The following is a 16,110-nucleotide window of genomic DNA, read 5'->3' as shown; positions in this document are numbered from 1 at the left end:
GAAGAGGTAAGAGAGAAAATTTTGTTTATTTCCGTGAGGTTTGGGGGGAGTTTATGTTGCTTTCTTGTCATGAAGCAATGAAAGTCAAATGGACTTTTTAATTATGCATAGCAATGACTCATATAGTAGGGTTGATTTTTATAAGTACATGAAGACAACACACAAGAAAGATGGGAGTATAAATGCACAAACAAAAGAGCAGCATTTCCATGAGAACGCATTGATATAAACCACTGTCACTTACAATGGACAGTACCAGGCTTTTAATGATCAGAACAGAAGATCTGGGATAATTTCCCAAGATTCACTTCAGATCCTCTGTTCAGTTCTGAACACCTCACAGCAAGGAAGACACTGAGGTGCTGGAGCGTGTGCAGAGAAGGGCAGCAGAGCTGGTGACGGGTCTGGGGCACAAGAGAAACAGCTGAGGGAGCTGGGCAGCTGTTTTGCCTGGAGAAAAGGAAGCTCAGGAGAGTGATAAGCTCTCTACATTGACCTGAAAGGAGTTTGTAACCACGTGAGAACTGATCTCTTCTCCCAAGTAAGGAGCAGTAGAACAAGAGGAAATGGCCTCAAGTTGCGCTGTGGAGAGTTTCGATGAGGAAAAATTTCTTTACCAAAATGGTGGCCAAGCACCAGCACAGGCTGCCCAGGGAAGTGGTTGAGTTATCAGGCACGGAGGTATTTTAAAGATGCATAGATGAGATGCTTAGAGACATGATTTAGTGGTGGCAATGCTCAGTTAACAGTTGGACTTGATCTTAGAGGTATTTTCCAACCTGAATGATTCTGTGAATATTCCCTCCAATCCCACTTCACTCCACTCTTTCATTTGGTTTTATCCAGTCCTATTAAAAATGTAAGCTATCTTATCAAAGGAGTGGGATACAAAAAGTGTTATCGGGACCCTACCTATCCCAGGAGTCACCTGAAGCCCACAGTGTCTTTGAAAACTGATACCTGCTGTGGCATGGGGCAGATAAAGTCACTGAAGAGATTTATGCTCCAAGAATACCAATCTTCTGAATGCCTGTCAGGGAGACTGGCTAGACCTATCCCTGTATGTTGGAATTCAGGTTACTAATGTCATTTGCCTTTAGCAGCAGATGATGCCAAAGCCATTCTGAGTGGACTGCAGAGGACCACATTTGCCTGATGTTGGTCATGAGACCTCCTCAATGAGAGAGGGACTGAGGAAAGCTTCTGGGGCTGGATCCCATGATCTTTATCAAGATAAAAACCATATAATTAATGCAAACTCTATTTCGTCACCTTATTCTGAGTGTTCTTGTAAACCACTAATCTAGACAGCAACTATAAAAAGTCAGAGAATGAAAAGTCTTACAATATGTAGTACAATACTGATGTGAAAAGTTGTCATCCATCAGCACTGTCAAAGCTTATACTGGTGTTGGCATATCAAAGAGCTCCAAACAGTGTTCTTTAATCACAGCTAAGCTTGTAATTATAAAAATGTAATACAGTTAAGGTAGGAGCTTGAAACACAGTCTCGACTATTCTGGCAACTAGTTTCAGTCTGTGTTCAGCAATTACCCGTTTGTAACGAGGTCTCATATCAAGCAGGTCAGAGAAATTAGTTCTGGATTTAAATCCCTGTAAAGATACAGCCTGTCAGGGATGTTATCAAAAAAATTCAGAGTTCAGAAACAGAACAGTGTCTTGCTGAGAATGTCTTTGGTTTAAAACTAAGTTGACAATTCTGTGATTTAAATTTCAAAAATCATCCCCTGCATATATAAAAAAATATAAAAGAATTCAAAAGAAAAAAAACAAAAAAACAAAACAAAACAAAACAAAAAAACCCGCCTAAACTCCTTTTAATTTTGTATACGTATTTTTTTTCCTGATGTTTGCTTTCCACAGGCTTGAGCGTGAACTGAAAATTCTTCAGATTAATAATGCAGTTTATTATCTAGCAAAGTTTCTGTGCATGAAAGACCAAGAATCCACTTAACATTTTTTGCTTCATACTAGGAATGATATAGGAGGATGTTTTCAACATGTACATGGGTTCCGGTGAATGCCAAGTATCAAAATAGCAGTTTTCACTTTTCTAGATGATTTTATTTATTTTAATTTATTTTGCCAGTGTAATAGTTCTTCCAACCCAAACAACATATAATTTGTAGCAGATGGTAAGAATTAAAGATCCAGTACAGAATTTCTATAACAAGTCTTATTTCCTTTCCTTTACTTGTGCTTGAAAGTCCAAGATTAAAGAAGATTGCTTGGTATATATTTTCATTATAATTCAAAAGAATATTTAATATAGTGGATTTTTTTTTTTTGGCATGAATTTGGCAAACAAGCAAGACCTCTGAAATAGATATTTAGAAAAAAATCTTTAATTAAGTGTTTTATCTAAGAGAATGTCTTTTCATTCCCTGAGGAAGACAGATCATCCACCTCCATATAGTGTGAGTAGTGTGAGGAGCTTGTCCTCCCTGCAAAGATAATTTTGTATCTTATGTTGCCTTCCCTTTTAAATTACTTAAAAGTGCCATTGGATCTATGCTAGAATTCCATAAGTTCCCAGTAGGGGGAAAAAAAGACAACTTCCTCTTTGAAGTTTGTGGGAGGTTTTGTTGAGTCAACTGAATTCTGGTTGTCTGCTAATTTCTGTTTTGATCGTGCATGTATTTGGATCTCAGTACCTTTGATACAGGACAAGAAATTATTGGCCTTTATCACTCTATAGACAGAAAGATGAAAAATTTCAGTATCAATCCTGGATGTTCGCTGTGGAATTTTACAAACAGTGGAAAAGAAAATCTCTCTTGCCAGTACACGTCCTAAAAAGACTGCAAAGTGCAGGACCTATGGAGATCCTGATAATCTCTGATTCTGATTTTATAGGAAGATTTCTTTCAAAATATAGAAGTTTTTAAAATTCTTATCCTTTCTTCCAGCTGAAACACTTCTGTCCTTTAAATCTCCTGGTTCTTTTACTGAACTAGAATGCCACCTGATGGATTATTATCAGTAAATATTTATTCAGACACTTTTAACACTAGTTCCAGAGGCAACATTCGTGTATAATTACCTGTCTCTTGGTAACTTCATTTCCCAGTACTTGGGAACTAAACAAACTGGCTGTCTTCCAGGACAAGTTTAGGATGCATGGAAACTGCCTGAATCCCTGACTGTCAAGTGAGATTAAGGAGTGGACAAAATTTATTATGGATCAGATAACATTTTTAAGGAACCAGAGCTTATATTTTTAGAACAGCCAAATATTTTGCAATGGTGTCATTATAGAGATTGAAAATAAATATGTTAATTTACACATTAAAAAGACTTTCTTGTAGTTTACTGAATGCAATTGCAAAATACCTGAATTGCATTGATTTGCAAGGCAAACTCTCTATCAGTTTATGGTTCTTGCTTATCACATCCATCATGGTTTCAGCTAAAACACACAAACCAAACTCAGTAGGAGTTTGGGTGCTCCTCACCAAGTGCAGCAGTAGCACATTGGCTGGAGCAGCCAGCTACTTCTGTCAAGAAGAGCTGCAAGGGGTAAAGATAATAGCAGTTGGCCTGAGGTCATATGAAATGAAGTTGGCATATAGTCGTAAGCAGCTTCCAGGTTTTCCCAAGGTCTGGATGGTGGGAAAAAATGGTGTGACTCATCATTTTCTCAGCACTGTTAAGACTACATATCTTAATTTTGTCTGATTCAGGAAATAGATGTAACTTGGCAGAACTAGAGAATGGTTTCTCCTTCCAGCTGAAAAAGAAAAATATGGGAGAAAAAGTAGTTTTGCATTAGCACTTAACAGGTTTGGGACTACCTTCCATCCATTGACCTGAATAGAATTATTTCCAGTTCATTAAGAATGTACCTTAGGAAGGGAACTGACCTATAAGCATCTGAATGCAGCAATTGGCTTTTGCAAAAGCAATTGGCTTTGCTTTTGCACATATGGCTGGTGGAGTCCAGCAAGTGCCACCAAATGAACAGTTAGATGAAAACTCCCATTCTTGTCATTCTAGAGGAGTCCCCTGTGGTCACACAAGTGAGTGCAAAGGCATTCTAGGAGTCCCCTGTGGATACACACGTGAGTGTAAAGGTGTGGGGCAAGAGCTTCTAGGCTGGGAAAGTCACAGAAAGGCAAATACAATATTGCCCCAAAAAGATCAAACAGCTATGAAAGCGGCTTGCCTGTTGAACTCCTTTGAATGTAGGTAGCAATGGCGCCTCTCCCTGCTTATATTTGTAGCATAAAATTGTTAATTTCCTGCCCCTTAACCCCTTGAAATACCCTCATGTCATGTATTTTAGATATTAGATGCAGAACTGAGTGTTTTGTAAATAACCAAATATATGTTCAAATATTTTGTGCCCAAAACATTCTAAAACTTACTTTGAAAAAGAGTAATTAATATTTCTATAGTCTGTGTTTAAATCAAAATGCAGAAAAATATCTCTGACACTCTCTGTTGCTTACTTTTATCATCATACTCCTTACTAAACATCATTGTTAAAAAAATAAAGAGTGGTATCAGTCACTAGAAAAGTATGTGTCTGGATTTTGTAATCATAACAAAGCATGGAGGGTGTGATCCAGAGATTTTTGGGTGTCTCACCCCTGCAGAGTGACTCACTGAGCTGGAGTTATACATTTTGTTCGTTGGACTGCCAAAAGGTTGTTCAAGAAAACTCACAAGTTGACTGGGGAGCTTCTCAGAAGTTAGGGTGCCCAGATGGAAGAGCATGTGTGAGACAAGGGTGCGCACAGACGTTCTGATGCCTGTTCAGTGAACATGTCTATTTTTCTATGTACTGGCTTGACAATGTAAAATGCATAAATGTTGTAGAAAATAAGGGTCAGGAGTACCAGTGTACCCCTCGTTTGCCTCTTTTAGCCAGGAAGCCAGACAGGAAATCAGCTCCAGTGGTAGCTGTGCAGATGTGGCACTTGGGGACGTGGTCTGCTGGTGGATTTGGCAGTGCTGGGTTTATGGTTGGACTTGATGATCTTAAGGTCTTTTCCAACCTAAATGAATTTATGATTCCATGGTAATTACAAGGCAGATATATCAGAGGATCACAGCTCACCTCCCATGAGTTGGAATGACCTTGGTTGCAGGAGATGTAAGCCAGGTTTGTCACCCAGAGAGAACCCCAGTTGATAGACTATTGTATTTGGTGAGACTAGGGCCAGTTTTGATGGTCAGGGGGTGTACACTAGACTTAGTCCTTAATTATATGTTATTCAGCAGGGCTTCCTTCAGCTACTCTGAAATAATTTCCTGGGTACTTGAGAATGTGCAGGGGACATTGCCAATTCCAAATGTGCTTGCCAAGTACTTCACTGTTCCAAAACTAGGTGGTCCTGAGTGATTGACTTCTTTTTCCTCTCTTAACTCACTCTTTTGGTGCTTGAGCAATGTTTAGCACTTAAGCAGTATTTAGGCATGGCCATGTTGGGTATTAAAGTTAGCACTGCCATTTGCAGGTGTGAAGGTGTCACTGAACACCATGGAAATGGTAATTGGATTACATTCTGTATAAATGCTCTTCTTTCATTTAAAGATTTTTCTATTCTGGCAGTTAATTTCTTAATTGGTTTAAGACCGTTCTTCCATGGCTTTAATTATTTAATCCTTATCACGGCTAGATAACTAAATAGGCATAGGAAAGAATTGCTGTGCTTCTATGCATCTGGATGCTTTGTGGTTAAAAAAAAAATAGCAGAGAAATATATTTTCTTGCTATTTACATTTTCTCTAAATCTTCTTACAAAAGGTTTTTCAAGGCATAAGTATGAACATTGAGTTACCTGTCCATGGCTGACCAACCAGGGTTGTCTGTGGCAGAAGTTCACAAGCTGTGTCTCAGCAAAGCAGCATGTAAACACTGTCTGGGGGCCAATATTGAAAGAGGTTCCTACTCCAACGTTAACAGAGGTGGAAAATAAATTTGGGAAGCCTAGCCCAGGGTGTACTTTGTTCCACATTGTCAGTTAACCTTCTTCAGCTGTGGCTTGGTTGTGGTTAATTGGGTGATTTGCTCAGGAAACTGTGCTGAAAAATTCCATGGCTAATATGATTTGAATACAAGAAATTTTAAAATGGAGAACCCGTTCATCTGTGGAGTTACTACCTCTCCCTGTACTTAATGTTTTTTTGTGGTTTGCTTTTTTTTTTAATGTCTTCTCCCTCCTTGTGATTAGAAGTGTTATCAGGACGAACTAGATATTTGGGAATGTCCAGACTTTCCAAAGTATAGTTTATTTAGCAATGTGGTATTCCCCTTGCTGCTTTCCTCTTAAGAAATTAGCTGAACATTAACAAGATTGAGTATCTTTCATAGCATACTGTGAAAGAGATGCTAAACCACTCACTCAGCAGCCTTTGTCAACACTTCAGATTGCAAATGAAGTGAATAAATGAAAAGGATGTTGATTTACAACTGAAAGGGTGGCCTTCAGCACATTGGATCACTAGCTAAGTTTCTAAAATGCTGTTTGCTGAAATTCTAGATTCTGGCTTACAAGCAATAGTGCAAACCATTTGCAGAATAAACAAATGTGTATACTTGAAATCCTTAGTTTTAATTATTCTTTTGAATCTCATCATTATTTTTTTTTCCCCTTGCACACACTTAAATATTCAGTATTTAAGAGATTTCAGAATCTAAAGACAATTGAATAATTTTTGAGCCAAAAATAGGAAGAGGCAATTTGGTATACAGGTCTGCCTCCAGTCTGCTATATATCTTCAATTTAATGCTAATAAATGATGTGTGATTAAATTCTGAGGCCAGCTTTGAAAAATCCCATGTTAACTTAGGGGTAATTAAATATGGAAATCTGTTATGAGTGCTGTGTAGGTAACTTTAATTTATGCTTAGTAAAGTATAAAATGGGCATCTGTATTTATAAAGCCATTGTTTAAGGTTCCCATTTGTTCTGTCCTTGATTTAATTCAGTCTATTCAAGTTTTGCTCAAACAGCAGGTTTGGTCATTAGTAAATAACACGAAAATAGCTCAACCCTTTGATCTGTACAGTCCTTACATATAATGTGCCTGAAGGCATGCGTAATGTAAATATTTTCTAAGTGCAAATAATTAAAAGATTTTGTATAATAGACATGTTGAAACTAGCAGTATTTTGAAGATTTTTCAGTTCCTGTTGGATGACACAGGGAGAAAATAAGGAAGAAAAACCTCAAATAATCTCAAAATTTACAAATCATTTGGTTTTAATAGCAGTTATAAAATTATTATGCTTTTAAATCCCATCCATTTTTACATAGGAGAAAAAGTACTCTTATTTATTTACATAATTATATAATGTATAGTGATTTTAAGCTTCAAAAGTACAAAAATTGACAAGGTGCATCAAAGTTCTGGTTTTATTTGGAATGTGCTACTGTGTTTATTAATATTACTTAGTTGATCTGCTGAAAAAGCATTTCTAGTTAAAGAATTTTTTTTCTTTTTTGATTATTAGACTGTCAGGTTGAACATCATCCTATGACCATGACACAGTTCAGTGAACAAATTCCATCTTTACATATTAATCAATATACTGAGGAATGCAATAAAGAAATTGTCAGTTCCTGGTGTGAACTCCATCTCCAACGAAGATGTCAGGGAAAAGTCCCTGCCAGTGTAACTGCTAATGCACTGGTTTACTCCAAAGGTTGAACTACTCAGTTCCCATTCTTGAAAGCAGTATAGTTATCTTTATAGTTATAGTGTAGTTGCAGTATATAGTTGTCATTAACTTCTTGCCTTTTTTTACAGCAATTTATTTCCAAAGATTGTGAATGAGGAGGTAGCCTGTTAACTTGAGGTCACCTTTTGTTTCCTCTGTGATTCTGGAGCTTAGAAGGAGAGAAAGATGTTTCTCTTGATCACTTGAAATCAGTTCTTAAACAGGTTTGAGCTCTAATACGCTCCAAGGAGCTCTCAAAGGTCCTTTCTAAAACTAGCAGCATCTTTGCATTTCCCCAGAGCTCTAATTGTTCATATATATATATGTAACTGCAAAGCTTTCTGTAGCTTAAAACACAGACATTTTTGTAGAATGAACTATTAATTATTCTCAATCCTTCACATTGGCAATTATTCTCAGTAATTATTTGTAAAAATATTAAAATAAAATTATTTCTAAATGCTAGTTTTGTTGAAGCAAGAGACATTCTCAAAAGACATGCATATTGTAAATGCACTTTGCTCAGAAGAATACTTCAAAAGAATACTTTTGATTTCTTTCTCTGTGGTGTCTGAGGGTACAGTTTAGGGAAAGGCAAATGCAGGCTCCACTGAAATCAGCAGTCCTGGCTTGTCTCATCTTTGACAGAACATTTCAGCTGTGTCAGTTACTTGGATCAGAAAGCTGGAAAATACTACAGGAAAACAAAAATGGAAGTTGTCTGCCTGGTACAACTGACTAAACGATCACTCCCAGTGCAAGAGGTAGGGAGAGGAAGCTGGATTGTCTTTTCTACCAGCAGCCCACACTGGTTTTACCTAAATGTGTCTGGAAGCTGTATTCTAAGAAAGCAAACGACCAGTTTTACTTGTAGGATAGATACAAGATTTAAGAGATACAAGAGATTACTCTTGTCATTTAACAGCTCTTTTAGCTAAAGTGCCTGGCGCTGTTCTGTCAAGTTTATGAAATTCCTGAGCAGTCTTTATTATCATTCTTTCTTAGGCCCTCTAGATTACTATAATGATACATCTTCATAATCTGTGATTTTTCTCTAGTTTCCCTAGAGAAGTGTGTTTCTGTTGTTTCATTTGCTTTGCTCTTAAATCGGGAGGTTGGAGAGCACACGAAGGCGAGGGCGGAGGCTGGAGTTCTCTACCTGTCACGCAGAGCAGACGTGGCTGAGCTGTATCTCAGTTTGTGCAAAAGCAAACCCTGATCTCAGTCCTGCCCTTATGGAGGCTGAGGAGCCTGCACAGGCAAATTCCACACTTGCCGTAAATGTACACCATCATCGGCTTTTGCTGACAGCTTCAGTCAGCTGGCAGAAGAAGCTTCACAACCCGAGGCAACTTTTGATTATCCATAACTTAAATGCTTTAACATTCTGGAAATAGGGATCTGCAGCTCAAACTTGGCACAGGGCTCTGTGGGAAACCAGTGAAGCACAAGGAACAACAGAAGGCGAGGAAGTTCAGGCAGTGTAGCCAAGGAGACACCCAGGTGCATCGCAGCTTAGTTATCTGGTGCTTTTCTGTCTGAGTCTCACAAGCCTGTGTCAGTACATTGCATTGCTGTTTCCAACAGGATTTAGGAGGGGAATGTAGTGCCAAAGCCAAGCTGGCACTTCTGAGAGGCCAGAGCACGTCACTTGGAGAAGATGTACTGTATTGCTGCTTGAGATGTCAGTATTTGGGCAGAGTCCAGTTGTGGGTTTGCTTGCAGTTTAAGTACTCAAATGAAATGGCTGTGGTTATGAACTTTCTCCTTTTGTCTTGATGTAGTCTGGTATAATTTTGTATCTTATCATTTATCAAATTGGAGACACAGATCTATCAAGTGAATGGCAAGTATATAATCAATTGTATTTTGATGATATTGCAAGATTTGTATCTTTCTTTTCTTTGCTATCCATAAATTTTGCAAAATCCCAGCTAAGCGTGATCCTGTGCAAGTAACCTAATGGCTCAACACTAGACTAGGTTTTCCATTAACACTCTAAAGATATTTGCTTCCAGAAAAGATCAATTAAGTGCATTTTCATGGATTCCTGCCATGAAGATGATACTGTAATACTTCAAGAATGCCTTCATGAAGGATGAAGAGTATTGTTGCCATACACATATGAAAAACATTACTACAATCTCTTGTTACTTCATATTTGGCAATTGCTTATTTGGGGTTTCTTGTTTCTTGTTTCTTTTTTACTAAACAGACTTGGATTATCACTTGCTTTTGTCTTCAACTCCTCCTACTTAATCCTCTTGTCAAAGCCCAGAGTTCCTGCGGGAATCCAGTCACAGATGATGTGAATGACATTGCAAAATTGGTAAGTACCTTTTATTTTACATTACTCTGTAGGTTGAAAAAATAGTCCGTGTCTAAGGGCACTTACATTTCCAAGCAAAGTTAGTAAATCTGTATTGGAACTAGAGAATATTAGAAGAAAATCCATCAACACCTGTCACTTGAACGAAAACTTTTTTTGCAGTGAAAGTAGTTCCAGTGTTAACTGAAGGGATTACCTTGACCAAAATGAAGTGTGTATATATATAGAGAGATTCCTGACTCTGAAATTCAGTAACAATTGCCAAAAAATCTTTATTTCCTCAAACATTCTTTCAGAGCAGATTGTTCCCCATGCAGATGAAAGATTATTGTCTTTGTGTTACTGACTTGCATGGAGCAGACTGGCAGCAAACAGAGCTGAATTGAAGCAGAAGTCTTTACCCTGGGTATATGAAAGAAAAGTGCCACATATAAAAATAGTGTTAGACATCGTTGTAGCAATCGAAGCAATAACAATTGACCAGGTTTTGCAGTCTTTGGGTGTGGGTGTGTTACACACATTATATGTTTCTCTGCTTGCTGTACCCAGAAGTTTAAGTCTGAAGGACTCACAGCTTCATATAAAAAACTAAATTAATTTAAGGAAGTTTTAACTGCTACTTAATTTACCACTGCATTAACCTGAAAAACAGCATCTGCTTGTGAAGTCAATTGGTATTTAGCTCCACTGAAGTTAATAATTATGCTATTTCGCAGTAGTGCAGAATATAACACCAAAGTTTCTAAGAAATAATATATACTGAACACTTAGCAAGCATATCTGCATATTGAATCTAGCTGAAAATTGTGGCTTCGTTGTGGGAAAAAAGTTGCAGCATCAGCATTATTATTGTCAAACACATATTAAAATCCCTAGCCTTTGCTGTCTGTGCAGTGTTCTTAACTTGTTTTCTTTGGTCCTTTTTATACACATTGGCACATTGTAAATCTCTAGGTGTGCTCTATAGTCCTACTTAAATGTTTAGTGCTTCAAATTAGTCCCTTTAGGCAGAATTTTGAAGTATTGGATATTTATTCAGATAATATTTCATCTCTTGGAAGAGTATTAAGCTCTGATGTAAACCTGTTGAAAGCATGCAAAAACAACAGAATTCCTGTGAGGGCTGGTGAAATTGCGTAGTGCAGGGATAGTAATAACTTTTTGTCAACTATGTGTCCCGAGAGCAAATGCTTTTATGTTCCCCTTAGTACAATTTAAACTTCAAGATTGTATAAATACAGATTACAAAAAATCACACTGTCCAGGTTACACTGTTCTTCTGCTACTGCCAACCTTGAGTAGAGTGGGGCTGGGCTGAGCTGAGCTTCTTTGGACACTCCTCCATGAGGATGCTGTGTGGTCATTCTCCTGGCTTAGACCCATATCTTTCAGATCATCCTACAAATGCAAAATTGAGGTCAAGTTTCCAAGCAAGTTCAAAGATACTTTGGCTTGGAGAAATAACAGAAAGATGCAGAAAGTACAAAGCCCCAGACACACAGATTCTCTGTTTTGAGTTGCATGAGTTGTTTTGAAGAAAGTCTGTCTCCCTATTTTGTCTGTGTCAATATTTGCAGTAATAATTTCAATGAAGTCACTTGAGAATTAAAAGGATAAGGTGAAAATAAGTTTAATACCATCAATTTAGTATAAAAACTCTTTGTTTCAATTAATGTGACTAAATTGCATGTTGATCATTCTCTTTTGAAATTCTACAACATGGCAACTCGACATTGACAACAAAATTTTTAAAATACATAATGAGGTTTAAAGTACTTTATAAACAAAACTTTTTTAGCTGACAGTGTGAAAGGGAGAAGCCTACAGTGATCTGACTGATCATACTACTTTGTAGCAAGCACAGGTTTTTTTATGCTCTATGAACTATATCCTTAGTACCTATAAAAAGGACTCCAACATGATATTACTGAAAAATATGGTTCAGGTGACCCTATATCTCTTGCAAATTGAAGTAAAAATTTTGTACCATTTCTGCTTTTTGAAACACCAGATGCTCATTGAATTAAGGAGTGATATTCTGTTGACGTGTATCTTCAGAATTCAACCCAATCCTTCAGCCACTCCTTGACTCACTCTCTCGACTCCTCCTCAACTTTGCTGCCCTTCTCTGTTGTTCCTCTTGCAGTGAGGGGCCCAGAACTGGACAAAGGACTTGAGCTGTGGCTTCACCAGTTCCAAGTACAGGGAGACAATCACTGCCCTGGTCCTGCTGGCCATAGTATTGCTGATCCAGGCCAGGATACTGATGGCCTTGGCCACCTGGGCACATGCTGGATCATGTTCAGCCAGCCCTCAACCAGCACCCCCACATCCTTTACTTCCAGGCAGCCACTGTTCCCCTAGCCTGTGGCACAGGGTAGAGTTGTGACGAGTGCAGGACCTGGCACTTGCTTTATTGAACCTCAGACAACTGGTCCCAGTCAACTGATGGAGCCTGTCCAGCTCCCCCTGCAGAGGTGTCTCAGTTTCCAGCAGATCAACTCTGCCACCCAACTTAGTGACTGAGAGTGCTCTTGGTCTCCTTGTCCAGATCATCAATAAATATAATAAATAAACTGATATTGGCTGACCCCAATAATGAGCCCTGGGGAGCACTGATCACCACCTTTTTGTGGCACCATTCATCATCAGTCTTTGGGCCCAGCCATCCGGGCAGTTTTTACCCAGTGAAAGATGTACTTGTCCAAAACATGAGCTGCCAGCTTCTCCAGGAGTATGCTGTGGGAGACAGTACCAAAGGTTTTACTGAAATTGTGGTAGGCAAGATCCACAGTCTTTCCCTTTGTCTGGAGATTCTATGGGCCTGTAAGTAAGAGTTTTATTTCTTTGCTCATCCAAAGAATCTGTGCCTGTAGAACGCAGGGTCTTTAATAAATATCCTTCCCTTTCACACTGAGAACAAATTGTAGCCCAGAGGATTTCACAGAAGTGTTATGTGTACAGTTATTGCTCATAGTTATTATGATGTTATCCACAAACTCTGTCACATTTGGACACAGTGATATAATAGTTGTTCCTAAAGGCTTTATTTTCAGCCAGACTGTCATGTTCTTTAACCCTTTTTGTCCATATTTGTGAGTATAGCCCCATCTCTGTGTGCAATAAACTATCTGTCCAGCGGTAGTGCACAAATCCTATCACTTAAGGATACTGGCCTCTCTTCCTCCTGTTTCATCACAAATTATCAAACATAACTAGTCTAGAGCCTGGATTCAGTTTGGCATGAATCCTCCTCAGAGGCAGAGTATGATCTCTTTCATCTCCCCAAAATGTAAGTCTGTCCTGGGCCATTTCTCCTCACTGTAAAGTTACATCATCATCTCTCCCCAGCCATTCAAGTCTTCAACAAAAGTGTCTTATTTGGCTCTTGAAGCTTCACAGACCCCTCAAAGTTCACTTTTAAAACTTTCATTGTTTTTCTTGTCATAATAGGAGAAAATTTTTTTTGTAGTTCTCTGGACAAGCAAGTACATTTTTCTTCCAAATTCTTGGTGGATAAAAATCCAGTCTATGAAAAATCTTTTTCTAGCTTCAGCTTCTGTAATTTTGCTCTTCTGTCTGTTCACATGCTGCTCTGACCCTTTATGTTCTACTTATTTCCTTCAAGCTGTTCCTCCTTTTTTTTCCACTATCAATGGCAAGCTTCTTGAGTTTATCTTCAAAGGTACTATTAACACTGCCTGTGTTGTCATAACACATGCTGAGTTTGCCCTCAGCTTCTCCTCATTATTTCCATGGTATCTGTTACACTGTTTGTGGTCGCAGGAAAAATGCTCCTTGATGAACTCCAGGCAGATTCCCATCCTCTTCCTATCTCATGCTAAAAATCTTTGCAGTATGAATCCATATCCCTCATTTGGCTTTTTCTCCAGTATGCTTCCCCCCCTACACACACACTTCTGCTGCAGTGCACCTACAGCTTGCTAAACAGTGCCACATTTCCCTGTCCAGTCTTTGTTCATTTGGTCCTGGGCTTGCTGTGAACTGGCACTGTAAGCCCTCTACATCACTTGTAGAAAACTCCTGAGCATGACTGTGGCTGTGTTCTGCTCAACTTTATTGTACTATAGGGATCTGAGAGCATGCCTCAGTCAAGACCCTGAGTGCCTATGGACATTAGATGTCTACTAAGCCTAAGCTATTGGAGAATTAGAAGCATGCTGTGCAGTGCCTGAAAATGTGGGTCATTTGCCTAATCAACTTTGTTTTGTGTAGTAAATTGAGGACAGATGTGTGGCGTTACTTGTTTTCAGTGGTCTTAATCTGGATTTTCACTAGCACCATGCTAGACTCACACCAGAATTGGAGAGAAAGAAATTCAATAACCATAAGGTTTCTCACCATTAGTCAAAGACCAAAACAGACTGGTATCTCTCAGTAAAAAAAATGTCTTGTATATTTTGTAGGGTTAAATGTATTCACATCTAGGTAATACAATTTTGTCATATGAAGAATATATCCTAAGTAAAATGATCTTAAGAAGCAAGGAACAATTGAACAATCATTTTTGGTTTTTAATGGTGAGAAGTTTAAAAGAGCATAATTTCATACCTATAGAGAATGAAAGTATTTAGCGACCATTCATTCTGCACTACTCACCACGTGACCTCCTGCTTCTTTTGTAATGAAGGTGTCTGGAGGGAAGCACATTCCTTGATGAGCAAATGTTCCATATTATGAAAATGTAATTGCAGCACCTGTCAATAATGTCTGTCCCCATTGTTCTTTTCAGCACAGTAAGTCAGCAGAAAGCTGCATCTCTGTAATTGTACATTTGATTTTGCATAAGAATTAGGAATCAGTTGTATATATGTTTGTTAAATATGAACATCAAAACCTACATATAAATAGAATTTTCACTGAGCTGTGCAGTATGTACAGAATATACCTGCATACTTTTGTTTCGTCCGTTAACAAAATCTAAAATACCTCTTCTTCCATGAACTACTTCTCTAAAGCAATTTTCTTCTTTTGAATGTTGGAAACCCAAACAATAGTCAGGATTTACTGACCAGTTCCTTGCTGGAGACATGCTGTCAAATACTTTGCTTTCACATTACATCTTTGCTGTAAATATGTACTTTACACTCTCTGCCACATTCAATTTTTATTTTTAAATGGATTTAACTCTCCTGAGTGAAGGGGTTATAAAAAATGATCCAGAGTTGTTATGCTGCAAATAATCTGCCACTATGACTGTAAAAAGTGTGAACGGAAATCGTTAGCATGTTGTCTTAAGCCAAGTGATGAGGGTTTTATTAACTGCTTCATTAGCAGATGAGATAGAGGGGATTGCAGAGATGAAGGACAGACAGTGGAAGCTCCTGCAGGAAAAGAAAAGCCAGGGAAGCAGTTAGAAAGAGCTAAAGAGCTAGAGTGGGACTTTAGACAAGGGCATGTCGTGCTAGGACAATGGGGAATGGCTTTAAACTGAAAGAGGAGAAATTTAGATTAGATCTAAGCAAGAAATTCTTTACTGTGAGGGTGGCAAGGCACTGGAGCAGGTTGCCCAGTACAGTGGTGGGTGGCACTTCCCTGGAAGAGTGTCAGGACAAAGTTGAATGGGGCTCTGAGCAGCCTGGTGTAGTGGAGGATGTCCCTGTCCATGGTAGGGAGTTGGAACCGGATTGTCTGTAAGATCCCTTCCAACTCAAACCATTTTATTATTCTATGAAAAGAACAGGAAAAGGGAAATAAATAGAGAGATATTCAAGGTAGAAATTATATTCAAAAGCAAAGTATGTTTTTTCCCATCATATGCTTCAGAGTAAAAAAGAAAACACTGCCAATGGAAAGTGGTAATTTTACTTTATTAACATACTTTATATGTGTATAAAAAATTATATCTGTGCTTGTCTCCGTATAATTTTCATTAAAATCACAATAAAAGGAATTTTCAAGAGCAGTAGGCCTCCTTTCAAAGGATGTGACTGCAGATAGGTCATCTCTCATGTCTGCTGTTGCAATGAAGAGTAGTTTATGGAACCCAAATCACTTTTATATCCTTTTTTCATCTATGTGACCATGAGTATTTTTTAAAACATGTTTGGGCTATGCAATGTTAACAGTG

The 16,110-nt window shown here is 38.3% G+C and overlaps 1 protein-coding gene across 2 annotated transcripts in view; it reads left to right on the top strand.

Moving 5' to 3' along the window:
* KITLG (KIT ligand) overlaps window positions 1-16,110 on the top strand; it is a 56,154-nt gene that overhangs the window by 15,687 nt on the left and 24,357 nt on the right. For both annotated transcript variants that reach the window (XM_084206236.1, XM_084206235.1), the window contains exon 2: window positions 9,906-10,019. In XM_084206236.1, the coding sequence (XP_084062362.1) occupies window positions 9,906-10,019 (114 nt within the window). The remainder of the gene's footprint in view (window positions 1-9,905; window positions 10,020-16,110) is intronic.

Source organism: Fringilla coelebs (genome assembly GCF_963513975.1).
Source record: "Fringilla coelebs genome assembly, chromosome: 5".
NCBI lineage: Eukaryota > Metazoa > Chordata > Aves > Passeriformes > Fringillidae > Fringilla > Fringilla coelebs.
The sequence above is the reverse complement of the archived record's forward strand: the minus strand, read 5'-3'. Positions and strand labels throughout refer to the sequence as shown.